Below are 26,287 nucleotides of genomic sequence, written 5' to 3' on the forward strand. Positions count from 1 at the left end.
GGAAGACTTTGCTCAGTCACTGCAGAAAATTAAGCATCAGGTGTGAGAGACTATGTAAATGTCACTCAGTTATACAAGTGTTAATCAAAACCAAGCTCCATGGATTTAAATGGATGTGCAGCAAGGTCTATCAGCTGGCAGACAAGAGCCAGGTTCATTAAGTGCTAAGGGAGTGACTTCCACCAATTTTCCAGACGCCGCATTTTCCCATATCATTGCAGGGTGAATGGGAAGCTATAAACAGCAGTAAATACCAGAAGAGGATATGATAAAGTAGGGGGGAGGTTAACCGTAACCTTCCTATGAGTTGTTTTCCTGCTGTGCATTGCTTTCCCCTGTAGTTGGTTTGCCAGCCCACAGAATGTCAGAATATTGCAAGACAGTTTTAGCACATCTGTTCATTTTCTAACCGGTGTTTACTTGATGCACTATATACGTGCAACCTGGCTTTCACGTGCTATCTAAGAAGGCATATGAACATGAAACGTCGTTCATGGAGACTTTAGGTGGTCTGGCATGTTTGCAAACACACTAAATTATCTGATACCTGTGCACCAAATTGTGTAGGAAAACTTGCTCCTAAAAACACTTTTGGTAACAGAGTTTCAATTATAAAATTTGTCCATGATCAAAACTAGGCTTGTACAGTGTCTGCTACTTAAGAGTAGTTGTGCAGTGTATCCGCTCTGGAGAACATTTACATGCTTTAGATTCAGTTTAGAAACAGATTGTCAGAACAAAATATAATCCTGTATAATCCATCGTAAGAAACCTGGATAATATTTACAGCTTAAATACTTCTTCCATTTTTTAAATTTCAAAGACTAGATTCACTTCACTATGCCTTCTCTCATGGAGAAATGCAATCATGCATAGGTCATACTACCTCAGCTTACAGTTCCAGGAGCATGCATATATATATACATTAACGGTATTCTTAAAAAATAACTATGTCTCTTATGAGCCCTTTTAAATGCATTTGTTACTATTTATTATAGAGACTGTATTTATTAAGAGATTTTATCAAGAGTTTGGGACTTTCTAGTTAAAGCAAATAAAAACGTTATTTCTTTTTCTTGTACTGCTGTAACTCATTGCTTTTAGTGTTTCAGCAGCCAGCACAATTCAAAGAACGATCTGACTTTTTTATTTATGTTCATAATGAAGTTAATATGAAATTTCATTTCCCTAATTCCCAGATGACCTGTCATGAGAAAATAAGTTCAGGACAATACCATTTCGTCACGGCGTATCTATGAAATCCAAAAGCTCGGATTTCAAATTAAAAAAACATCAGTAACCACAAGTGATTTTTGTTTACTCTTCCCTTCCACGTCACTGTCCGGCAGTGGACAAGTGAGGGTTTTTAACATTCTGGTCCAGTCACCTGCAGCTCCTATCTTTGTTAACAGCTTTCATGACTCCAAACCTCCATCAAGGAGAAATGTCTGGTTGCAGAGCTGTGTCCTTGCTGCCCAGCTGGTGAAAGCTCTGCTCGACTTTATCGTCTGCCTCCACCAAGTGCTTTTAAGAACACTGTGCAGTGGGGTGACTAATGGGTGAAACACTCTTCTGGGAAGACTTAGCACAAAATACAAAGAACCTGAAAAGAATGAGCTCACTGTGTGCTTAGGGGGGTGTGTATGCATGCATGAAATTCAAACCAAATGTCTTACCGAATTAAGACTGGTTTGCAGAGAGACCTCCTGTGTTAAGATTGTAGGTTGATCATGTTCTGCAAACAGAAAGAGATGAAAAATGATTGCTGGGGACCCTACAGATTTGTAGTCACCTGGGAACTTGGGCACGTGCGAAGCTTCTGACAAATAAGCAGCTGCGTCGAAGTCGATGCCCACGATTAAGCCTCTTCCTGAATCGGGACCTGGTTGTGAATTATTGGCTTAGTTCTAATTCTTGCCACATGGGCCTGCTTTTAAATCTAAATTCATTCATTAATGTTTATAAGGCACACTGAGATCTTCCAACATGTATGGCACTATTGAAATGTTAAGTGTTGTTATAACTCATGCTTGCAAAAGCAACTGAAGATGGATTTACTTTATGTGGCAGACGGTAATGGCTCACTTGGAACACTTACACATTCTATTGGGTAAATAACAGGAGTATTATAAATTGTAGCAGTGATATGTTTACATAATAGATGGTAACCACTCCAGAGGAGCCATAACAGTCAGCTTAATAATATGCATTTTGAAAATTATGTAAATTGATGTGTATGTGAGGAAGCAAAATAATGGCTGTAAGAGATAAAGAGCTGACAGTCCCTGGTAAATGCCACATGTTTTCAATGCTGGTTTTTAGTGGTTTTATGCAAACATGTCCATCCAGTGGCTTAACATGATAGCAGAGCAAAAAATTAGTTGCATTACAGGGGCTGTCACTAATGTACACAACAGTTCTATTAGGTGCATTATAGATGTGCTATACAGCGGGCTGCTGAGTTTGCAAGTCATGCGGCACTGCTAAAAGCTTTCAGGCATGTTTGTTCCCAGGACAACTCCCGCCATCTTCTCATTCCGCTTTTGGCTGTGTATCTTCACATAAGGCTCCTCCCACACTTTAAAAAATGTGACCACTTAATTTCTGCCAAGCATGTTGCCTGTCCTCCATCTGCACAGCATCTCGGGGAAAAATAGACCTCACAGCTTTGTTCTCTGGCTCTGTAGCATTTACCTGACTGTTTCTGACTTATCTTGCCTTAATGTTTAATATTCTGGGTAGTAAAGTTCTGGTAAGGACTGCTGCTCTATGAAACAGTATGAAATATCTTCCATATGTCATAACCACTCTGATAATGGTTGTACTGACTAAATGTGAAGGGTAATAATGTGGTAACATTAACTGTAAGAGTGCAACCAAACTCTTGACTGGGGCTATTCTGCTGGTGTTTGTGAAATAGTTTTAAAACAAAGGCAAAAATGCCTTTTTGACCACATGAGGGTTTTTTTTCATAGGAAAAGCTTATTTTGATCACAGTCATTCATTTTGGACAGGAAAAAGGAGGGGCAGCATACAAAAAATGCACCTCAATTTCTAAAAGACAAAAAAAAAGTAAGGAGGAAAATCATGATACAACTTTTTTTTCCCCTAAATATCCTGTCAAAAAAAAAGTCATATCTAGCTCTTTTATTCCATAGCTATATGGATACACCTACCATTGCATAATTCATATAGGAGCTTTTCCCATATATCTTTCACCATTTTAAGAAAAATACCTGGGCTGTATCACTTGCTTTGTGTGTACTGAAATAATTTTTTAAGTATTAAGAATAATCTAAGGACACTTTAAAACTTCTTTTCAAGATTGAAACTTTTTATAGTACCTTAAAATAACAAGTCTAAAACCAGGAAAATTTGTTAACAAGGAGCTCTGTTAATCCCTTTGCTGTGGTGGCTGTTTGACAGACCAGGAGAACTGTATTCTTACATCTTCAGCACAACCCATGCTGGGGGTGCATGGCAGAAAGCCCTGTCACATGTGGAGAAGTCCTCCATTCTCCTCGCCCCATCTGGCACAAAGAATGTAAATCCTTCCTCCCCTTGGGTCATCTGGGGTGACACATGAGGAGGAGGAAGCCTGGTGGAGCTGAAGAAAGGAGAGTTGAATGAGTAGTCGTTGGGCAAACTGGGATCAGTTTGTCAATTATGGCTAGCAGAAAAAAATTGAAACATTTTCTTTGGGGCTGGGGGGAGTGCTCCACTCAGACAAAAGTCTTGTACATCCAGTTTATTCACTAGGCATCTTTCTTCACCAGAGGAGGAACTTGGACTGCAGCGTTAATACCCCTTTGCAGCTTAGCCCCAGTGTGTTCCCCTTGCCCCCTCCCCTCTGCTGTGCAGCTCTCGAGACTCTTCCTCTACATCTATAGCAGGAAGCCAAGGAACATAAAGGTCTAGGCATGAATCCTGTGTCAAAGGTGAGAGAGAGAGGGGCAGCTTTGAAGATGATATGGCTTTCCTAATGAGGATTGTTTAGATTAAGAATTAAACTTACAGTAGGTGTTTGATTTCTTTGGGGGGGGGTTATCTTTTGGCTTTTAATGTCTAGGAACTAAGCAGATTTCTACTATTTGCTATTTCAGATGCTTTTTTTAAAATCAGATATAATACTTTGATCCATATTTATCCATGATTTTATAAAGATTTTGCTTCCTTGAGGATTCTCTTCCCAACGTGCAAGTAATATCTCAGTGTTAGAGAATGTGGCAGTCATTTAGATGAAGCCTAGGGGAGGTGGGAAGTTTGGATTTCATTCTTATCTCTGTGTGCAGCAACTGGGTTAGCATGAGGACATGTTCAAAAGATTGATTTTCTTTTCCTGTAAATACAATGAAGGGATGAGTCTTTTCAACTACAGAAAAACCACACCCTGCCATAACAGGATCCCCACCCTGTCTCTGCTCAAGCCTTTTGGTAATAGCCCCATGCTGTATGCAATACAAATTAGTTTCAAATGAAGCAAGCTGAAGAGGTAAGGATGGGAGGTGGGGGTGTCTCTGACTTACAATGCTGTCCATTCTAGCTATCAAGGAAAATGTCTAACGACCACACCTCATCTTACCCCAGCAATTTCTAAGAGCTCTGTGTCTCATCAATGTTCAGTCCAGCTGTGGGACTGGGACATTTTCAGGTTTTGTACGAAATGGTCTTAGCTATTCCGAGGTACATGATTTTAACAAAAATGTGGTATTTCCAGTACATCCTTTTCTCGTTTATTTTGCAATATCAACTGTCCTTAGAAAAAAGATAAAGAAAAAAAAAGAAAGAAGATACTTACAGGAAATATTAGGGGGAAAGGCAAAAGTACAAGAGTTTCTATCAGCAAGATACTGGGAAAGTGAGAGATACACAGACCAGAAAGGAAAAAGGAAACTATCACGCAAACCAAGCTGACATGCGTTGGCATTATTTTTCCCAAAATCAAAATGTCATAGCAGTAGCAAGGAGTGGCATGGATAGTGCGATATTTTAACTGGGCTGGTTTGTGGTAAACGCACAAGAGTTGCAGAGAGACAACCCCAGTGACAAAGAAATTTGAATCAAGATGCAGGTCTTTTTCTTTCCATTTTTATTGTAAAGACGCATCATTAGCCCAATTGAATTATTTTTCTTATTCAAGCGGTAAAAGAAGCTGGATGGGAGAAAAGAGCTAATCTATAAAGCAGGCCAAGTTTTTAAAATCTGGATTTTGGACAACATATATGGGAGTGTTAATTAGGTGACAAACCATTACAGTTTTTTTCCCTGCGAGTTCTTCAAGGCCCAGCCCAGTAACACCAATGAAGATGTTCTGAAGAACAGTTTATCGTGACCAGAAAGTACCTTAGTATCCAGTGAGGAGTGGGATTGACTCATGTGCATTATATCTAAACACTTCATCTACCCTATGTCTCTCTTCTCTTTTCCTAATAAGCATTTTGTGATGAGGACATGATTGTAGCTTATATTTTGTTTGCAGTATTTTTGGTTGAGAGTTTCAAAATGCTTAGCAAATCCGATACTTCATGCCACTGAAATGCAGAGTTAACTGGGAATCATAACTATTTTTTATTAGCTTCAGAAATCTGGTATTTTATTTTTCCATCTGTTACTATTTTTTTTATCAGATTTGGTTTTTTGAGGCGTGGAAAAGACAGACCAATTTTATCGGGTTTTTTCACCTGTAGAGCCAGATTAAAAAAACATCTTTCTGCATGGAATACACTCAGGCTTTGACACTGTGGGTGGGGAACTCTTTCAAACCCTCATGTAGCAGGAGATAGATTTAGTACACAATCCATATTTTAGTACGTAACTTTTTTTTTTCCAAGCTGTAACACTTTCTAATAATTTTGGTGGCAACATTTGTCATCGGAAGAAATATATACATATATGTATATGGATGTGATTCTAGTGTGTGAGAGAGAGCATGGTGCTTTATGGAGTTACTTTATGGAGAGCACATGCAGACATTTTACACGTCTACACTGTAAAATGTGAAAGAATGTAAGCTCACTATTGTGACACTGAGGGAGAGCTGGCAACTGAATAACTACTTCCTTGCGTGCCAAGATGTACAAGGGCAGCAGGGCTGGTGGGCTGTGAGACTGGGTAGGACCCTGTGGTAATGCTCTTAGTTCCTAAGACATCTCCTCCTCTCACTGCCTTCCTTGTTTCTATATCGAGTAGGACAGTTTCAGGTCTGTGTATTTTGACTTCTTCCTTTCAATTTTTAGAGGCATTTAAATAAGCCCCTTTTGAAGAAGCTCTTTGGCCTGGCTGCAGGAATTGTTCCATAGAGGAAGGCAGCCAGCAAAATACCCTAGAAACAAAAGAAGAAAATGAGAAAAAGTCCCAATGGGAATGATTTACAGGCAATCTCAGTGAGATTAGCAAATGGAATAAAAGCCAAGTCTACAAAAGAAGGCAATGCAGAAATGAGATACTGATCTCTCTGCAAGAGACACTGTCCCAGAATTTGTTGTCAGCTCAGCTGAGCAGCAACAAACAAACAAAACCCAAGAAAGCTTACAATAGCTGGGAGCACAAAAAACAACCATTCTGAAAGCCCTATTAATACAAAACCAACAGGAGAAACTCAAAACTTCTGGGTAAGATACAGTATACTGCACAAGAAAATTGTTGCTTCCTCTCACAGTATCTAGCATGAATATACATTATATTACAAGACCTCCTTAGCACCAGCTAACCACATCTTGGTATTTTGCAAAGCACACTACATGCTGGGCCTTGTTTCTGCTCAGCTATTTCTATTTGTAAATGCCTATATTTGTTCTCCATCCCCATCCCTTCTTGAGAAACATGGCACCCAAATCCACAATCTCTGGTCAGTTCTTGGTGGTTTGGGATCTTCCACTGATTTTTTTTCTTCTTTTTTTTTCCTTTTTTTTTTTCTTTAATTTTGGGTCAAAAAAAACACCAAAACTAAAGTTTTTAAGGATAATGTATGATTTATAACAAAATTTTAATTGGAAAGTTCCAGGAATTTGTGGTCAAAGTGTGAGAGTAACAAATTGTTTCAGCCTAGGTTTTACTATCTTCTGTTTGGAAGAGATCATAGGGTTTTCCAGATTTAAAGCATGGTATCTGTTTTGTTTTCCTGATCTGTTGAAGGAACCTGACATTGTATTTGGAGTAACAGAAAACTTGCTGTAGACCTCTTGGTGTAAACTGTGAACTAGAATGACTATATTAGCAAAGTGCAGTCAAGCCATCCAAAGCAATACTTGGTGCAGCACTATGGTGGATATTTCTGTGCTAACTTAATCTGCTCCAGCTCTGGGAGCACTGCACTGCATTGTACAGCAAAGGCACAACAAATTCAGGCTTTAAAGATTTTACTGTGTTTCACATCAGTTATGTTTCAGAACAGATTTCTTTTCACATTAATAACGACTGCTCTTTTATTACTGCTGGAGCCCACTCTTGAATAGTTCTAGTGACTTGCCGAATCCCTGTTCATAATCATGTAGTTAAACTTCTTAATTCAGTAAAACTAAAATCAAAACAGACCCACAATTTACAATCAGCACATCCAGTCTGCATTTCAAGAACAGATTGTTCAGTGCTACAAAGTACTATTCAAGATGGAATAGCACGGAGGCATTTCCCATACTACAAGCTGGGATCTTTTAACTAGACTCAAGGGATTGCTATTCCCTAGCCTGCTTTTTTAGCTCAAGGACATGATGGAAAGAAGTTCAGCCTGAGAAACTCACTTGGTGCCTTGTGTTCATTAGAAGCTTTGAAAGCCTCACCTGCAAGGCCAAAACCTGCACTGTCTTGAAGTCGGTTGTGACCTCTCAGTTGACATGTTGTCTGCGTGACAGAGCTAGCTCACAGAGAATTAAGACATAAGGCATAAAGGCACCCAAAATCCAGCTTGTTCTGCTTTGTGTAGTGGAGAAGCTAAGAGCAGTCACCTGGGGAGGTAAGATGGAGAAGCCACTGCTCTTCCTAGCCTCATCCCTAACCCCACAACACTCCAAGAGAGCTTGAGAGAATAGCATCAGGAAAACTTGCTGCAGTGCCGTCAGAATTCAGTGTTTGCTACAGAAAAAGGCCTTTGGTCTGTAGCCCTGCTCCAAGCCAGCAAGCATTCCATGCACTTCAAAAATGTTTAAATTCTCTTTTTTTTAAGGAAGAGAAAAAATATTTTATGTGGTGAGTAAAGAGGTGCAGAAAAGGGGCAAAAAAAAAAAAAAGGCATAAAAGTTAACTAAACATAATTACATAATTTATGTGATATGTACCTAAATTATAGAATTTTAAGAAATCAAAACATTAATTTCTCTTTATTTCAGACTGAAACTACAGTATCCAGTAGCTGGAATCACTAAATAATTGTGAATCCATGTTGGAAGTGATTCTGAGGTTGTTTGAAAACAAAGAGAAAAATAAAAATCAATTAAATAAAATGGTTTGGAAAGACTTTTCCTGGAAGAGAAATATACCTTTTAGGGTAGTCACGATCCAGGGGGACAAGTTCTTGTTCTACTGCTTTGACAAATGACCTTTTCTGCTGCTTCAGAGTCAAAGGGAGAGCTGCTTTCCAGAGTGAATGGACCTGGGTGAATCACAAGTTCTATGGCAAGTTCCAGAGTGCCTAGCAAATGATGTCATCCAGACAGGATTAAACAAAGTTATGTCTCCGTAGCAGAGCCTTGTTTATGGAAAATGAGTTTGGGGGATTGGCTTAGCCTAAGCACATACTGTTCTTTTTCACCTAGGCACATACAGCTTTCTTCAATAAAGCGGTCCTGTCCCAGGCAGTAAACGTTCCTGGTTTTAGTTCATAAGAGGTGGAGCTTGGGGGAAGGAGGCTGGCCTATCTGATCCTCTGATTTCCCATAGCTTTGGCAAGTGCCTCAATATATACAGCAGCCTGTGCTGCTCTTTTTTTTTTATTCCTAATGAAATGCTACACTTTTTGAGGTCCCTGTGTCTTTTCCAAATGAAGCCAAGAAACACATGAAGCGTAGATCAGCTGCAATTTGAAAATGGTGGTTTAAAATCATGTCAGTACTTTAAAGCATAAATATTCCTATTCATATGCATCTAAAATGCATAAACGCACCAGCTGTGAGGTTTTTCCTTTACATCAGCCTATGAAAATCTCCAGGAGATCAGGAAATTTAAAGCACAAGAATAGTTTATTTTTATATCCGTTTCCCTTGTCATTTCCTTTTCCCATTCCAGTCCCTCTGAGAGGAACCAATTAACTTGAGACATTTTCCACATTCATTAGTATCTCCATTAAAAAAAAAAAGAGAGAGAATTGTTTCAGGACTGGTATTTTATGCCAACTAAACTGTGATAATGTTGCCTGTCAGAGTGCAGCAAATTGGGGAAGTGCTGAAGATGTAAAATCTGTGAAAAAATAAACTGTTAAATTTTGCATCTGCACCACTGTCAGAGTGGAAGAGACACCATTACAAAACAGCAGGCTGCTAAACAAAATGTACTTGTTGCTAAACAAATGTTAAGAAAGCAGGTTAGTGGCCATAAGCAAAAGGTGATTGTTGATGCTGTTGGAGCTTGTTGCTGGAAAAAGACCTGATTCTCACTTTTCAACAGAAGAACAATCTGCTGTGACATCAACAAAAAATCTTTAACACATCAGCCATGTAAGGAGTTACCAAAATGTCACCTGGGCTACATGCCACAGTCAGTGCCTCGCTTGAATGCCATCTGGGGAGCCCTGGATCCAGAAGGCATCTGCTGCTGCTACTGCCACATGTTCCTCTTCTCCTTCTCCCTTCTTCCCTTTCTCCTCCTGCCATTTAGAGATGCCACAACCACCCTGCTGTTAGCACAAGTAGCAGAGGCAGATGATGGGGAGAGGAGAGGATCATAGTACACGGAGGGGGTGAGAGTTGGTCCCTTCATATGCATGGTCTTCTCACCTGATTTGGCTGGATGGGGATATTGCTCTTGTCCCAGAATGCTCCTTAGATGTCTGCTTTGGTTTGGGCCTGATGTTTTGCTCCTTTGCTTCTTGGCTGCAGTAGAAATACACTAGGTCAGTAACAGTGTAGGAGAGGGTACAGTGTAAAAGAGTAGTAACAGTGTAGGAGAGGGTACAGTGTAAAAGAGTAGTACACTTTTGCTGTGTATATACAGTTCCCTGCTGTTTATCACTGTATTTTTATGGATTATAATAACATCCCATTTCTTCCATTATTATTATTATTTCTAGTGAAAAACTGTAACAGGTTATTTTCCACTGCTCTTTTTCATTTTCTCTACTAAGGGGCTGGAAGTGGCTTAAGATGTCCAGCCAAAATTGTATATAACGTTCAGAAATCTTCAGATGGCATAAGACCAAGGTAATGAGTTCTTGCACCCATACATCTTATTTTTTTGTGATGGAGATATTAAGTCCAGTACAGCTTTTCATGTCTTTTAAAGATTTGTCAAATGATGTAGGGTGAACGTTAGACACCAAAAACTAGTGTACATTGGAGCAACTCCAATAAATTTTTGGTTTAGGATTAAAAAAGCGTATACATAAGCACTATGTCACATTTCCTCATGCTACTCTCTGTATTCTTTCCTTCTTGCCATGCTGAGCAAGTTGTCATAGAGCTATCAGTTCTTGACAGACTGGCAGCAACCCTGATCTGACCCAAAGGGCTCTACAATCTAATGCAGTGACAGTTGCCCAGCACAGACTGGTCTGGCACTGGTTTTGCTGAAGTTCCCCCAACTTGCCCTATAGTTCCTAGCTGAATCTGGTTTTTTTCCTGTTGTTAGGGTTTTTAAGTTGCTAAGCTCAGCCAGTATTTCAGACTTAGTGTTTGTGGCTAAAGTCAAGTACAATCAATTGTGAGAGCAACTAGGGTCTAGTCGCTACTTGGATGAAGTGACTGAATCTTCAGTAGCTCCATCTGAACTATTGCAGTTAGAGAGAAAAAAAGGAAGGAAAATAAAAGCGTTTCTGATGGAGCAGAACTGGTACCCCAGAAATAAAGTGCAGCAGCCTTTCATAATTCTTAAACAGGTCTCCCTAAACCTCAAGTAAGGGTAGAGAGGTTTTTTGGCCAGATGCCTTTAGTTCTCAAGCTCCTGTTTTTTCAGGACCCCACTCAGAAAATTCAGTGTGCTGTTATGTGAAAGATTAGTTTTCCTGACCAAATTATTCAGAAGGATTAAAACTGCCTTCAATAACTGCTTCCAAAATATTGTTCCTCTGGGATTAAAAATAAAAATACATTTTTAAGGGAAGGCCTTTGAGTACACTTGCAGAGGTTCAGAGATAGAAAAGAGATTTTTAAAAGCAGAATTTAATATGAGAAATATAATAGCTGTTTGAGTTCTTAGTGTGCTTAATATGACATCACAAACAGCACTGAATACAGCCTCTACGTCTCAGTCATATTTGCTGAAGTAATTTAGTATCTGTTATCACGTTGCCTGAAAGGTTTAGTTACACAAAGAACACAATTCTGAGCCAAGTATCTCAAGCATCTTTCAAGGTTTGTTAGCACAACACCTCAGAGTCAAAAGCATGTCAGTGTCAGAGTGCTGCAAAAATCTCACACTAAAGAATATTATGCATAGGACAGTTCACCTGGGAAATTATGTTTAGCCTTTTAAAATAACATTTTTCCGATTTTAATCAGCTTAATTCTTCAACCTCCTGTACTTAAAAATACAGGAAACACGAATTAGACAATGGATAAAAGAGCTCATAATAACTAAACCAAAATTTCCTCCCATGAAGTCAGAGCTCTGAACCATGCAGGATTATCAAAGTACTGCATATATTTTCTGTGCACTAAACTAAATATTTTAAAGTTCCACAGAGGTTTTTAAAAATAAATACCTCCCTTAGAGCACTGTTAGCCCTGAAGATATTTTTAAGAAACACAATTATGGTTTTGGTTTCTATATTTTTTAAAAGAAGAAAAGAAATTCTGATGAAGCAGAAGCCAGAAAACACAGCAAATGCTGTAGTGTTCTTGGAGAAAAGTGAACAAACAAACAAACAAAACACTATGCGGGGAGATGTACTGAGCTATTCAGGGCAAGATTGTAATAGCAGTGAAGGGAATCACATACACCACGTCAGGAAACCAGATGTAAAGTTAGGTCTATATAGCTATATAGAATAAAAAAGATAGCCTGAGCATACACATGCATTTGGTTGGCTTTACTTGTTCCTGCCACACGTCTATGGATTTTAATGGTTTATTTAGGATTTCAAAGGTTTTTACATCTTCATGGGTCTGCTACTTTCTTGGGAATATAAATTCTCACCTCGACAGTACTGTGTATGAAAGATGTATGTTTGCAAAAAGAAATGTCAAACATCCTCAAGCCAAGTTTAGAGCTCTGCATTTCAGTGTTGTACAAGGACCTGGTTGTACAATACTCACCCTGCTCTAGTCATTAGTCATATTTATGCCTGTGCTATAAGGAAGATGGAGTGTTAGAGCTGTAGCACCTTACATGAAGATGTCAAAACATTTGTGAACATTTTCTAAATGTTCTGATGGTGTAGGTGCCTTTACAGTAAAAAAATCACCAATAAGTGTTACCTAAACCAATATTTGATTAGTGCAGGAATAGTTGCAGCTGAATTTTGTGAGCCTTTTGTCTCACAAATTATGACTTTAGGTTTGATCCAGCTCCTACTGAAGTCAACAAGTCTTTCCATTGACATTCAAGAGAAGACAGACCTACAAAGTCCGTAGTCTTCAGACAAAATTCTTTTGGCTTCAGCTGGAGAAAAAGCAGCTCAAAAAGGCTGTAAATATTTCAGGATGGAGTTATATACTTGTGCTGATGCAGCAGACAGTTTCTTTTTATTTGGACATACAGAGTATTTAAGCCAACTTCTGGATTTTAATTGGTTAAAGCAGTTTGAAAATTCACAAAATACTGTATTACAAGTGGCAGATGTATTCCTCACTCCTTTGGGTCAATGTGAAACAGTGGAGTAGTAAAACAGCTTGAGAGATCTTGCCGTGTGCTGTGTTGATGGACGTTCACTGACTGGCTGCATGTTTGTGGGGGTTAACATCGACTTTGTATTCGAACATTTGGCACATCCATGGGTGAGCAGAACTCTAATGTAGCCTTTCTTGGAGTTATTGCATGATTGTACTTGTGCGGTGTGAATGACTGATTCAGAGAGGCTGCAGCTCGTCCCTGTGCCTGAGAGGATCCTTTAGAGAGCTGTTTTCCATGTCTGTTCAAGTTTCCTACAGAGATTAAATTTGTGGAGTGAGGCTGTTACTGCAGTGGGAGAACCTCACAGATCTTCACACCCAGAAAACTGCTACGAGCTTCAAGTTCTCCAGCACAAGGACATGCTAAGAGCGGGCCAAAACCCAAAGTGTGAACTGATCTCTGAAACCTTCAAAGGGTCCATACGAGATTTGAGCAAATGAACACTGAGCTACCCACATCTGGAAATAAACACACTGCATGGGGGAATAGAAGTATGTGCAGAGTGGGGATGGCAGGAAATTCAGTTTCCCCATTAGAAGATCTGGCATCTGTTGTGCATTGGCTGATGTTAATGAAGCAGGCTATATTTTCATCATTGCCCGGTAACTCTGGCCCTTCCAGTGTATCTGTGCATGCTAAGTCTGTGTGTGTAAAAAAAACATTTTTCTTTACCTTTTTTCACCTTCTCTTCCCTTCAGTGGACAAATCTGGCAAGTGGTGAGTGCCTTTACTCCTGCTTCTGTGTGACCTCTCTTGAGAACAAACAGTGTATGTGAAAGCTTTGCCCTGCAAATTTTTATAGCTCTACTAAAAATATTGTACATACACACTTAAAAAGATGTCTTATCAGCATAAAATAACGTGGAAGCCCTTTTAGAGTAAATTACCGTAGGAAAAACATATCCTTCCTCTCCTCACACAACATCAACACATACCACTATTACGTATGTGTTCCTGTCTCGAGTCCAACCACGTGTACTCTACATATTGAAATGTCTGTACATTAGCGAGTTACTTACTTTGAGCAGCTTCAAAAACTACAAGCAAATTTTTAAACACATTCTGTGCTTCGTCCATATGGCCCAGTTCCAGTTATCCATCAAGTCTGTTTTAAAATAGGACGCGCTTTTGGTACTGCAAAGTCAACAGTGCTGGAAAGTTGGCAGGTACTCTTGTTTAAACAACATTCCCAAGTAGTCTCCTGGCAGGTGTTTCCAGAGTACTTTGAGCACAATTCTTTGGGTGGGATATCTGCCAAAGTACATAGCAACAGGGGAAAAAATGTTTTCCTTTTGCCACAGTTGGGACAGTGCAGTGTTTCAGATGCTGCACTGTGCATCCATTTCAGGAGCTTATTTTGGCACAGGGTCAGAGCCTATACAATGGTATGCACAGCATCTTCCTGCCTGTTTTTAATGCAAGTGAGCTCCAGAATACCAACTGGTAAGTTATCTTCCTGGCAATAGGCCAGCCCTCTGACATGCCCCTCTCACCGATTTCAGCTGTATAGAAACCCTTCACCTCGGAACTACTTACCGTAAACTGTCATGCTGCAAGGGTTTCTGCAAGTTTAGAGCAAATGTTCATTTCAAAGCTGGCCAAAAGGACAAAATGGGAACAGTGGGTGAGGCAGGAGAAGGATCAGAGAAGGCTTGTCTGTCTGGCACTGATTTCTGTTGCAGCTGAGCCTAACTTTGCTTAATCGAAACCTGTCCTTTAGATTTGAAAAACACACAACTGGTTTTATAATCCTTCTGGCAGCCCGTCCACTTCTCAGTATGTGTTCCAGACCTAAAATTACCCTCAGTATTACCCATGCAGAAACAGTCTCTTAGATATATGTCCTCTTAGATACATACAAATGCTCTCTGACCTGAAATAGAAACAGGTATGTGGTAAACAGTCATCAAAGGTTAAAGCAAACATTAACGGAGGGATATGCTCTTTTGAAATTTAGATTTTAATATTATGCTGAAATAGTTCGTAATACTATGAAATAGATCATAATACTATGCTGACCCTGTTCAAAGACATGGTCACAGCATGTTTGGTTGTTACACAAGTACTTAGTAGTCTCATACCAGAGCTGCAGCTGCAGCTGACCTGCACTCAAGCAGCCTTGGCACAGGTTATAAGGAGTGCCCTATGGTACAAAACTGGTTTCCAAAATAAAGGCTTTCCTCTCAAATCCAATTCTAGTTCTTGGTTATAAAGAAAAAGACCTAGGTCAAAACAAAGCACTTGCATTTTCCTGGGTGTGTAGCCAAGCTAAAACAAAAGCTTCAGATGTCACCTACTCCAGTCACTTCAGAACCTTTCACCATTGAAGCAACTGTGTAAACATCCATACTGCCAGTTACTTCACTTTGAGCTGTTACTGTGCATGTGACACACCACATACTGCCTCATGACTCAATCCTCTTCCTCACCCCTTTGCTCATCTGTCCCACCAGCTATATAGTGCCTACCAATACCTTCAGCTCTCTCATTTGTAACTTCTGCAAGTTGGCATAGGTGCAGAAACATGTAGTACCCTGTAAGTTGCAAATGACAACATTGCATGGTAAATACTGCAGGAAGGCAAGTGCTGTGGGTGGTAACTTTTTTCTGTTTCATTTTGTAAAAAATCTCAATTTCTCTGTTGAAATTTTTTGGCACAGTATTTTGAGATTGCTGGAGCAGGCTGCCATCAAATCCAGCTGGCCTAGCTATAAAATGTGTGGACTGGCAAGGACCATCCTTTGTCCTCTGTAACTGCCAAACTTCCTGTTTCACTGAGCCTGTCCTGTTTCCCACCCAGAATTCGCCCTGGCCTGGGCTCTTCTCTAGGGCCTAGGCTTCTCTACAGAGTTGTGACTCCACCTGTCTTCAAATCTAACTTCAAAGCTTTCCTTTCCTGAATATTTATAGGGAACTATTTTCATTACTTTTCTTTGCCTTTTATGGGTAAGTAGAAAGGGGAGTTTGGTTTTATTATTGTATCTTATGTAAGTTAGAGATCCAAAGCATATGCATATGGACAGGCATGCTGTGGGACTAGGCACTGTGTGAACACAACACAAACGCAAGACAGCCCAGCATCAGACACCTCCTTGTCCAGGTTTAAGGAGTGGATGAGCGTGAGTGCACAACTAAATACTGCAGGTCGGTCTGAGCAGCCCTGCTCTTATCACACTGTGCCATTATAAGCATTGAAGCAAATTAAAGTTTTCAGCAAGCTTTAGAAGAAAAAATTACTATCCAAAACAAAGCAGAAGTCAACACTTGAGGGGAGCCCAGACCAGATAAGTTACTTAAATACTGTTATTCTGGGGAAGAGTATACAGTATGTTCTTTCTAATAACTAATTAATAGTTTAATACTACTGTGTTTAATAACTGTTTGAAAGAAGGGAACAAAGAAACATGAAACAAAGAAAATGTGTAACTGATTCAGGGGAATCATATATTTAATTCCTAGTTCTGGAGCTTGACTTACAAAGCCACTTCTCAGTGGCACACATAAATTCTTGAGTCTTACTGGAGCATTATGGCCGCATTAACTAAGCATCCTCTTCTCTTGCTTTGTAGATGTAACCTAGCTATCAATCATTTCATATTCTCAGAGGATGACATTCACCCTGATGCTGGCTCTGTCCCTAGGGAAGAAAGTAACCCAAGAAAATAAATAGAAATGCTTTAAGTCTGGATGAAGCAAAATTTGTGTGAATATCTCCAGAAATGTTTATAGTATTTGCCAGTCTATGTTGTTTGGATTAAAAATAGAGTGAAGTATACTAGTACTAGTACTGCTTGTAAAAAAAGCTATATTCTGAGTCGTTTCGGGAATCCTAAGCATTTCCAGGTGCTGTACATGGTTTACAATAGTAAAGATTGAAATTTTCCCAGCCTCCTTTTCCTTTTTGTTTTGAGTTTTTCTATAATTGTGAAGGATACTACAGTGACAAGTCTAGAGAATAGTCACTTGTCTTGCCACAGATCATATACACTCCTGATGTTTGGGCTTTTCCACTCTGACCTATGATTATATTTATTGTTTGACTTGATTTCTTATATCTGCCTACTCCAGATAATAGAGACCATCACCATTTTCCATTAAAAAACAAACAAACAAAAACTTACTCCAAGTTGCATAAACTGACCATGGGCATCAATATGAACAAAATCACTTTCACTGATGATAATGCTTTCTTGTCATTACCAAAGCAGGCCAGATGAAGGCAGTGACCTAAAGCCCTCAGAATTACTGTATTAATCCTACATGGATTCTTCAACCAGAAGGTAGATTTGCTGCATCTGACCAGTGGTCAGGCTGATAGACATTCCTGTTCAAGGGAATAAGGAATTTTTGGTTTCCTAATAATTTGGACTAGTCCTATATTTTCAAACAACCTGCCTTGCATTCTGGGGTTTCCTGGAAACTAGTATTTTTGAAGAAGCTTCCTTTAACTAGTAAGTGCTCCTGTTGGGAAGGGTGCATTGTTGGTGTGGTTTTTCTTAAGGAAAATCTTTAAACATTCTTTAAATCTCTTTAAATCTTTAAAATCTCACAGATGTGCAATAGTCAGACAGGGCCTTGGAAAAGGATCTTTGGAAACTGTAACAGACATTTTGGAAGAAGGCATTTCAGAGGTTTTCCAAACCTTAGGGGACCCTCACTGCCATTCTTACAAATATTTTTTGAAAGAGGAATATTTTACTTCCCTCACAGTTCTGGATGTAACTTAACTCCAGTGCTGGCATAGCTTTCTCTAGAGTGGGCAAAGGTTTTGCAACCAAAATGGAATTTCTTTGAGTATGGTTACTATGTGCTTCCTCCGGAGAACCTGACAAGGAAAACAGGAAAGAATGTGCTGAACAATCAGTGTGGGAACTGAGAATTATTTTTTTTTTTTGCCAAGCTTGCTAATGCCTGTCATTCTTATTGAACAGTCGCATCTGAAATTTGTAGGTGTTTATCAGTAGCACTGCCAAGTTACAAACAAGCATTCAGTATTAAATTGAATGTTCAGACTGCAAAAAAATTACCATGTATTTTCCTCTGCTGAGTGCAAGGTGCGTAAGAATAACTCAGTGGACATTTTCCTGTAGAAAATAGAAATCACTAAAAGCTTTAGAACGAAACGTTGTCTAAGTCTAGCTTGAATGGTCACCAGGTTGCCGAGTTGGAGCCAGTTTCAGAGCACAGTTTCTAAATCAGCTTACCAGCACACCTTCATGGAACAGATCCTCTGTCTAGTATCTCTCATCAGCATGTGCTGCCATGGCATTCAGCTCCCAGAGACCCAACTCTTCAGTTCTGGCACATCCCATTTCCTTTACTCGTCTCACTAACTATGTCCAGAGCCCTATTCTTCAGATTTTGTGACCAATTAAGACAGCATCAGCTTGCTGAGTAGTCTGTTTCATTGTAAGGATCACAGACTTGGAAATCTCAGCCTACGCAGGAGGGAAATATTGAATAACAAAATCTAAAACCAGGAAGGACAAGAAAGAAGTAATGCGTTAATACTGCCTATTGGAAGGCAACTCACTTTCTAGCAAGACATGAGGACAAGGCCAGGAAGGCAAAAGAAAATCTGGATTCTTTGGAAGGGTGCTGTGGTAAAGACTCTCAGAAAAGAATCCTCAGTGAAGACACTAGGGAGTATGTAGAGAAGTATGTAGACTGTTTTCTTATAGGCTATTGTCTCCTTAGCTTTGTCAACAAGGCATCTCATTTTAACAGTTTTTACAATTGTGTTCTGTTCTATGAACCACCTAGTTCCAACTATTCTAGCCTTGTTTTAAAAATAACTGCAGGACACAATTTTTTTTTGCCAAGCCAAAATCTGAAATTATCTTCAGACTTCAGACTTCTATATACAAACAAAAATTGAAAGGCTTGAAATGGCCACTCCCTTTTAACATCTTATAAATACCAGAGACAGGCAAATGATTGTCCATATTTTCTTCCCAAATAAATTTACTTATTTTAAGGCAAAAACAATTTAGTATTTCCTTTTGTTTTGTAAAACCTGTTATTACTTCAGTGTTAATTTTCAGCTTCTAACTGGCTGAACAAATACAGTGAATATATTTCCAATATATTCTCCCTTACACAGTTTGTTTTTTGGTTTTTGGTTTTTTCCCCCCCCCCCAGGAATATTGTAGCAAATAAATTCACTAATAGCTTTCTTAGAAACAATGAATTTTAAGTGCATACTAGGACTCATTTGCAGAAAATAAATTTTTGACCTGCGAAACCTAATTTTTAGACAAGATAAATCTCAAGCAATTATGTTTCAGCAGTTTAAATAATTCCATCTAAGCTCAAAATGATTGCTGTGCAACCGAGTCATTGTAACAGACAATTACCATGCTTTTAAACGAGTGTTGATCAGAGCCAAAGCAGTTACTAGCTGTTGTACTGTCACAAAACTGGAGAAATACTTTGTGGTCAATGTATCCAAACTGGACAAACTCACAGTCTTTGAATTTTGAGTAGTGAATATCCTTACCCAACTGTCAGCAAATGACATAATCACTGGATTTTGAAAAGCATTGGAAGAAAAATTAAAGGTGCTCAGAGATTCTTTTTTTCCCCAGAATTTTTATTTCATTGAAGTATGTGATTTGTTGCAAATTATTTAGCAGTTCCATTGAGAGAGTGAAGAAAAGGAAAGTCAACAGCTCCAAATTATGAAAATGGGAAATGGAAGTAGCATTGAATGTCTTAGGCTACAAGTGTAAGGAAGAGATTTGTGCACACAGATAAGGCTTCGGCTGATGCAGCAAACCATGTAAGGTGGAATTCATACCATATCACTTCAGTCATCTGGAATGTAGACATTTCATTTAGTAGCATCCTCAGTTCATTCTATGGGCAGCGGTAAGTAGGTACCTCCTGCAAAAAGTCATCCGCTTCAGATGGGTTGAATACTCCTTTACACTATTACAGAGGAAGCCTCAGGAACCAGCTCAATAGCTCAGACAACTATCTTTCAGTAGATTAATGATAGATGGGATGAATTCTATTTAAAATAAGGTTTAGCTTCCAGTCAGAGCCAAAATTGTGGGTCAGAGTTTATCGTGTGCAGTAAATGCATTTACATTATGCAAACATTATGCAAGGGTCCCCAGCTGGTGGGGGCCAAACATATTCGCGACACAGTTGTCCTGTCCCTGGAGTGGTTCTTGCTCTGTGAAGCACAATACCCTTGGTGCTGGCAGCACTGGGAAAGAGCAGTTCAGAGAACAAAGGGCTCGTAGCTGAGCCATGCACAAATGAGAAAAGGAAGCCATTTATCGTCTCTAGGCCATAATGGAGAGCCACTTCCTATTAATTAGAGAAACACAGAAATTGAAAAAAGAAAACAAGAAACTTATGTAATATGATCTCAGAGCTGGCTGTTCTACTAATGTAAAACACAGGGTGGAAAAAAAAAAAAGGCTGATAATGTGGAACAGTAGGGCATGACTGCTGATCTCATAGGAAAAACATGCGGAAAATACTATTCAAAACACTGGCAAAATGACTTCATGTGAAAGGCAGATTTCTTCTCTTCCAGTGGGCAGAATGTTCCAAAGGAACCTGCATGTGTCTGCCTGTGTGCTCTTTCCATTGGCAGGCACCCAGATGGCTTGGATATTGCAGGGCCAAGTAGGCAGTGTTTGGTGCACATAATGACTGTATCTTAGATTATGAACCTGTTAGATTGCATTTGGGATATTTTTTGCTCACTTGAGCCTTGACTGTAAAGCTAGGAGCATTTTCTGTGGTTTTGGGGGTTTGGGGAGCAAAAGAAAGTTCCTTATCAGATAGTCACTCACCTCTAGTTCTCTAGACCTGAATGGCAACAAGAAACAGAATTAACAGCAGGATATGACCACTCCATGGTTTTTAAAATGGGAGTCTGGAGGAAATGACCCAGGAAAACTCACTGCTACTTCAATTTAGTAACCACATACACTTTTTATTATCTTTGTAGTAGCTATGACTGAGATAGTATGTTGCAGTAGCACAGGAGATGTCTAGTATTTTTTATGGAAGGTGTTATTCAAATTTTTTGGTAGCTCCTAAAATAATTTCTCCATGTGCTTATGTATTCTAGCTCCCACTGTTATTCACTCAAGCACTACACTCTTTTGCTGTCATTGGCAGGAAAAGGAGTTTGACAGGAGTTGATCAGAGGCTTGAAAAACAGAACTGCTGGCCTCTCTTTCTCATGCTGTTTTTCCTGCCCTCACAAAATTTATAATAAGCCTGAGCATTGAATGAAATCACAAACATGCTAAGAAATGAGCAGCTAATAGAAAGAGACCCCAGATGTCCCTTTGGAGGTGAAAATGATCCTCTCTTGAACAGGTATCTCTCCATCATTTGACTGGAGGTAGATGTGTCACATCAGCACTAATCATGTGACCACAGTCTCTGAAATCTCCTTCCTTCCTAGCAAACCTATGCTTCCTATCTTTGTATTTTTGGAAACACCAGAAAAAGGCCAAAACTGAAGTTTTAACCCTTGCCCAATATAAAAAAAGGCTGTGGGATCCTTTGAGTACTAGGTGCTTGTTTGAGCATTGGTGTATTTTTTTGTCTTTAGTTGCAGCTTCTCTGACACATGGTGTTGTGACACATAGGCACCTTCTAATCCCTTGACAAGCTCGATGGCAAAATGAACTATTTTATTGCTCATAACTATGGCATGTACCATCTTGCCTTGGTAGTGTTATCATCTGACTTAAACTAGTATGCTTCATGTAAAACCAACTAGGAGTGCCCAGGTTTAGGCAACAATATTTTTGTTAGGTCAGGCACTGTGCTGACTCAGATGCAGCTTATATTGGCTTTTGGTCCTTTTCAAAGAGCTATGCAGATGCCATGGCAACTGACCCAGTCTAAGAGAGGCAGGCTGGGCATTACTGAGGCTTTGAGCTTTTTAGTGCAGTTCACTGGAGGAAAACCTGACCTTAATCTATGTGGCACTCAATCAGGCTTTTAAAGTATTTTATTTCATTAAGAAAATGTTTTTGTATAATTTCTGTCCTTAGGCAAAGCAGTCTTGGCATTTGAAAAGGCTCTAAAGATTGTTAATATTTAAGTAGTCCCTATCACTTCAGCAAACCAGGCATAAGAATGGCATAAGGGATATGGAGTCTATCAGGAGTTTGTCTTTTTCTGTTATTCATATAGGAAACATGCAGTGCATAATAGAACTTCATTCTGTGTCATTTCATTTACTAAGAATAGATCTAAGAGCTGCAGTAGTCCACAACAGAGATCAGCAAGAAAGGCAGGAAAGCCAAAAATGGCACACATTCTATGTGGTCTAGAGCTAGAAGCAATGTCATAAAAGAGAGATCTATAAAAGGTAGCACCTCCATGCTTCTGTTTAAATCTAAATTGAGCTGGAAACCACTATCTCATGAAGAAATGAGATACCATCAGTACAACCTTCTCTCTTAGAGGTGCAACATGTCCTGGATTCTGATGTATTTTTACTAGGCAAGTTTTAATTTCTATTTCTGGGGAAAGAAAATTACATCCTAATGCAAACCTTAAGATAGGTTGTTGCTTCATGACACAGAGCACTGAGCAAAATACCATATTGCCTAGATAAGGAGGGTTTTGTAATGTAAATTGTGCCCTACATTTTCTCCTAAGAAAACTATCTTCTCTGTATCATTTTTAAAACAGATGGAAATATGTCACGTACCTTAATATAGAGTTGAAATCTTAATCCCAGTTTTATGAGGTCTATTAAAATGATATGTATTGTGCAACATGGAAATTAATCCCAGGTGACCACTAGGCAAGCACGATGTCTCTAGTTATCAAGTACTATACAAGTACGCATGCGGACTGTGTGTTTTCCACTGTGTGCAGTGTATTCTGTGTTACAGTGTAATGAGATAAAGGCAAGTGGATTGTGCACACTTAATCAGCTCAAATGATAGTATTTCCTAACCCACATCACCAAGACAGGATTGCAGCTATTCATGCTCATTCTGGTGAATAGCTTTCAAAGAAATATGAACCACAAAACACCCCAGAAGAAATCAAAATGTAATTAGAAGCAACTGGTAATCTTTCTGTCTTAATTACAGCACTGCGATTGTCTTTATTTCAGAGAGAGAAATCCTGTGAGAATTTTACCCACTGGGTTTGTTCAGGGGAAAATATGAAACTAAAAATATTGTCCATTTCCCTTCTGTGTGGTTTCTTTATACTAAAAGCTATCAGGTTCATGTCCTTTTAATTTCGTTTTCTGAGAAGATGTTAGCTGTGGCATGGAAGTGACAAAAAGAAATTAAGGGTTTCTGAAATCTTATGGAATATTTAGGAAAAGATTCAAGAAAGCATGCTATAGAAACCAGTGATTTGTCATTTTCAAGGAAATATGTTTAGAAAGTACTTGAAACTATTTTGACGGAGTAGGGTGTATTACTTCATCTCTTTTGAACTTGGTGGATTGTACATATTTCTCTGAATTAGATCCACCTTCTCCCTTTGCTCCTCACCCTTCATATGTCCTTTCCAGGACAGGTTTTTCTAATGCCTGGTTTTGCTCTTTGCTCTAGATTGAATAATTAAAACAAAGTTCTTCTCTTTTTTCTCCTCTTCATCTCCACTGCTATCTTCTCTTTTCTTTCCTATAATAAGCTGCTTAATCCTGTGGGTTTTCTAGAAGACACTGTTGTGGGTATACCCTGTCTGTCTTCTCTAGGACTTGTCTTTCCATCTCAAAAGTCTCTCTGCTCACCAGATCCCTCCCTTCCATTGCTTCATTTGAGTGTGAAGGTGGGATTCACTCACCTAAACATAGCTGTCCAGAGACATTTCAATGCCTTAGGCTATTCCCCAAGGCCTTCACTTGTCTGTCTTGAAATCTCTCATAGGGCCTCTGTCATACAGGCATGTCTTAGATACTCTAGGACATCTAAACTGCATTTGTTGACTGTGTTTAGGTAACTGAATTTTTTTCCTTTCAGCCCCTCTTGCTCCTGAAAAACATTCTCTGTGACAAATACACTGTGCAGGCACAAGGCAGCCTGTCAAATGGCTCCTCTCTGGCATATAGATTTCCTGGGAAGCTCCAGCCATTGTTCCACTTGAAAAATTTTTGCATAGTATCAATTTCCAATACTTGAGAGTTATAGAAAGATGAGTAAGTCATTGTGCCACATCAGGCTTTATCCATTGACAAACCACATTTACCACTGGGATGTTGAAGAAAGATAGTTAAATTATTACCCATATTTGAATCATATCCTGGTTTACCTCACCATGTTTTTTCATAGGAGGCTTGACAGAGGGAAATGCAAGATTCTATTCCACTTGTAGCACTAAATTCTTATTTCTCAGTTTGTGATTTTCACTTCCTAGCCTCTGATAACCCTGTTTCTCTTTTCCCACAAGTTTCAGAGAAAATACAGCCCACGTAGGAGTATTGGTGGCAAGTCTGAAAGACTGAACAAGAGTACCACCAGGTCAGATTCTGATACCTTTTTTATTGACCCTAACTCCATACAGAGCCTCTAGAATAACTGTGAAGCTCAGCACTACTTCAAATAAACAGGGCTTTGAAAATGGTAGAAACAGACTAATTCTACACCCACTAATACCTTCAGAAACCCCAATGAATTCAGTGTAATTCTCCCACAAATTTGGCTGCCTTTTTTCTTTTTTTGGGGGGGGTAAATATTTGACTTTAACTACCAGATTATGAAACAAATTACAGAAAGTGTCATGTGTTTCTAAGAAATTAAGCCAAGGAATAGAATATGCTTTGTCAGTCTGGACTCTGTCACCCTGGGATTTTCTTATATGTGCAAGTTTTACTGGAAGGAGTCAAAAGAACTGACCCTTGGGAGTCCTTTCTTACAGGAAATGAAAGTCAGGCAGCACCATTTTTCTGAGAGGGTTGAATGGTGTTTCTTAAAGACATTCTTAATGAGGTAAAAAAATAATTGTCTGAAAATCAGTTATTTTGACAAATTTTGTATCCCCTCCTCAATATCTTTGTAAAGTCAGACTGGGGCAGTTGTTACCAGCAGTAGTTTTGCTTATTTTCCTCTCCAAAATATCCATTCATTTTAACCTAGTTTCTTGCCTTCAGACAGAAAACATTTTAAGATATATGTTAATGAACACTGCAGTACACTTAGCCAGGTGTATAATGCTGTTCTTGTATTTGTGTGTGCAACAGGAGTCCCTCTTGATCTCTCTAACCAATACTTATGCCCTGAACACTGACTATGAAGAGAAACAATATTTTTACGTCATAGGCTGATCTTCTGCAGCAGTAACACAAGTTGGTAGAAAACAAGCACTTGGCTGTGGAGACAAGTAGTCAGGCTTCCTTCTAGTTGCTTCCTTCTAGTTTTCCTTTTTTTTTTTTCCCCTTTTTTTGTGTAATTGTGAAGTATTAACCACTGTTTTGTCAAGCACTGTCAAGGACTACGATACATGTTTTTGCCATAGAGTCTGGGAGTTTGGATCTTTTAACCTGTGCTAACACAGGGCAAGAATCATAGAATCATAGAATCATAGAATCATAGAATCATAGAACAGTTAGGGTTGAGATCATCTAGTTCCAACTCCCCTGCCATGGGCAGGGACAACTCACACTAAGCCATGTCACCCAAGGCTCTGTCCAACCTGGCCTTGAACACTGCCAGGGATGGATCATTCACAGCTTCCCTGGGCAACCCGTTCAAGTGCCTCACCACCCTAACAGTAAATGAGAAAGAACAATTTATTTATTTTTTAGCATAACTGGTTATGAAGCAAAAAGTGCTTAAGGAAAGAAAGGAGGGAAAAAAAAAAAAAAGAAGGAAACATTAGAAAAGATTTTTGGTGTCTTCCCATGGCCACATGGAGAGCTGAAGTGAGAGTGAGTCTGCCTCTGTCCCACACCATGCTCAGCAGCTACTTGCTGTCATCATAGAGCGTCTCCCCACTTTCCAGGTGGCCATCAGTCAGTCAGCCCTGTCTGAGGAATGACTGAATTGTGTCTCTTTGCAGGGTTTGATAATTGAGACATCCTTCAAAAGAACCCTGAACCATCAGAGGAAGCATTTCTAAATCAACCTGAATCATTTCTTTGTATTGCTTTCCCAGGCTTTTCCAGCCACACAGCTCTCTTAGACCACTTTTCCTTCTCCTCCATCTTCATTTTCTCAGTTGCTTCAAAAAAATTCTTTCTGATTTGCAGGGTTTATATCCCTGCCCATAGTACAAGGCCAAAAATCAGTTTCCAGTGAAGGAGGAAGGCTCCCCCTAAACTGCCTTTTAACACTTTCCTTAACTAAGGCTTTAAGGCATA

General features: G+C 39.3%; 1 protein-coding gene and 1 long non-coding RNA gene across 2 annotated transcripts in view; one reads left to right on the forward strand and one right to left on the reverse strand.

The window, feature by feature from the left end:
- Window positions 1-26,287, forward strand: part of LOC136007809 (uncharacterized) — a 56,779-nt gene that overhangs the window by 23,017 nt on the left and 7,475 nt on the right. The gene's annotated exons all lie outside the window — the stretch shown is intronic.
- LOC136009112 (uncharacterized) overlaps window positions 1-26,287 on the reverse strand; it is a 54,100-nt gene that overhangs the window by 18,142 nt on the left and 9,671 nt on the right. Inside the window, exons 2-5 of the mRNA XM_065669183.1 lie at window positions 14,515-14,572; window positions 9,927-10,022; window positions 9,671-9,796; window positions 1,677-1,735 (exon numbers count right to left, since the gene is read on the reverse strand). Coding sequence (XP_065525255.1) covers window positions 1,677-1,735; window positions 9,671-9,796; window positions 9,927-10,022; window positions 14,515-14,527 — 294 coding nt within the window. The 5' untranslated portion in view covers window positions 14,528-14,572. The remainder of the gene's footprint in view (window positions 1-1,676; window positions 1,736-9,670; window positions 9,797-9,926; window positions 10,023-14,514; window positions 14,573-26,287) is intronic.

The sequence above is a fragment of the Lathamus discolor genome, chromosome 2 (assembly GCF_037157495.1).
Source record: "Lathamus discolor isolate bLatDis1 chromosome 2, bLatDis1.hap1, whole genome shotgun sequence".
NCBI classification, from domain to species: domain Eukaryota; kingdom Metazoa; phylum Chordata; class Aves; order Psittaciformes; family Psittacidae; genus Lathamus; species Lathamus discolor.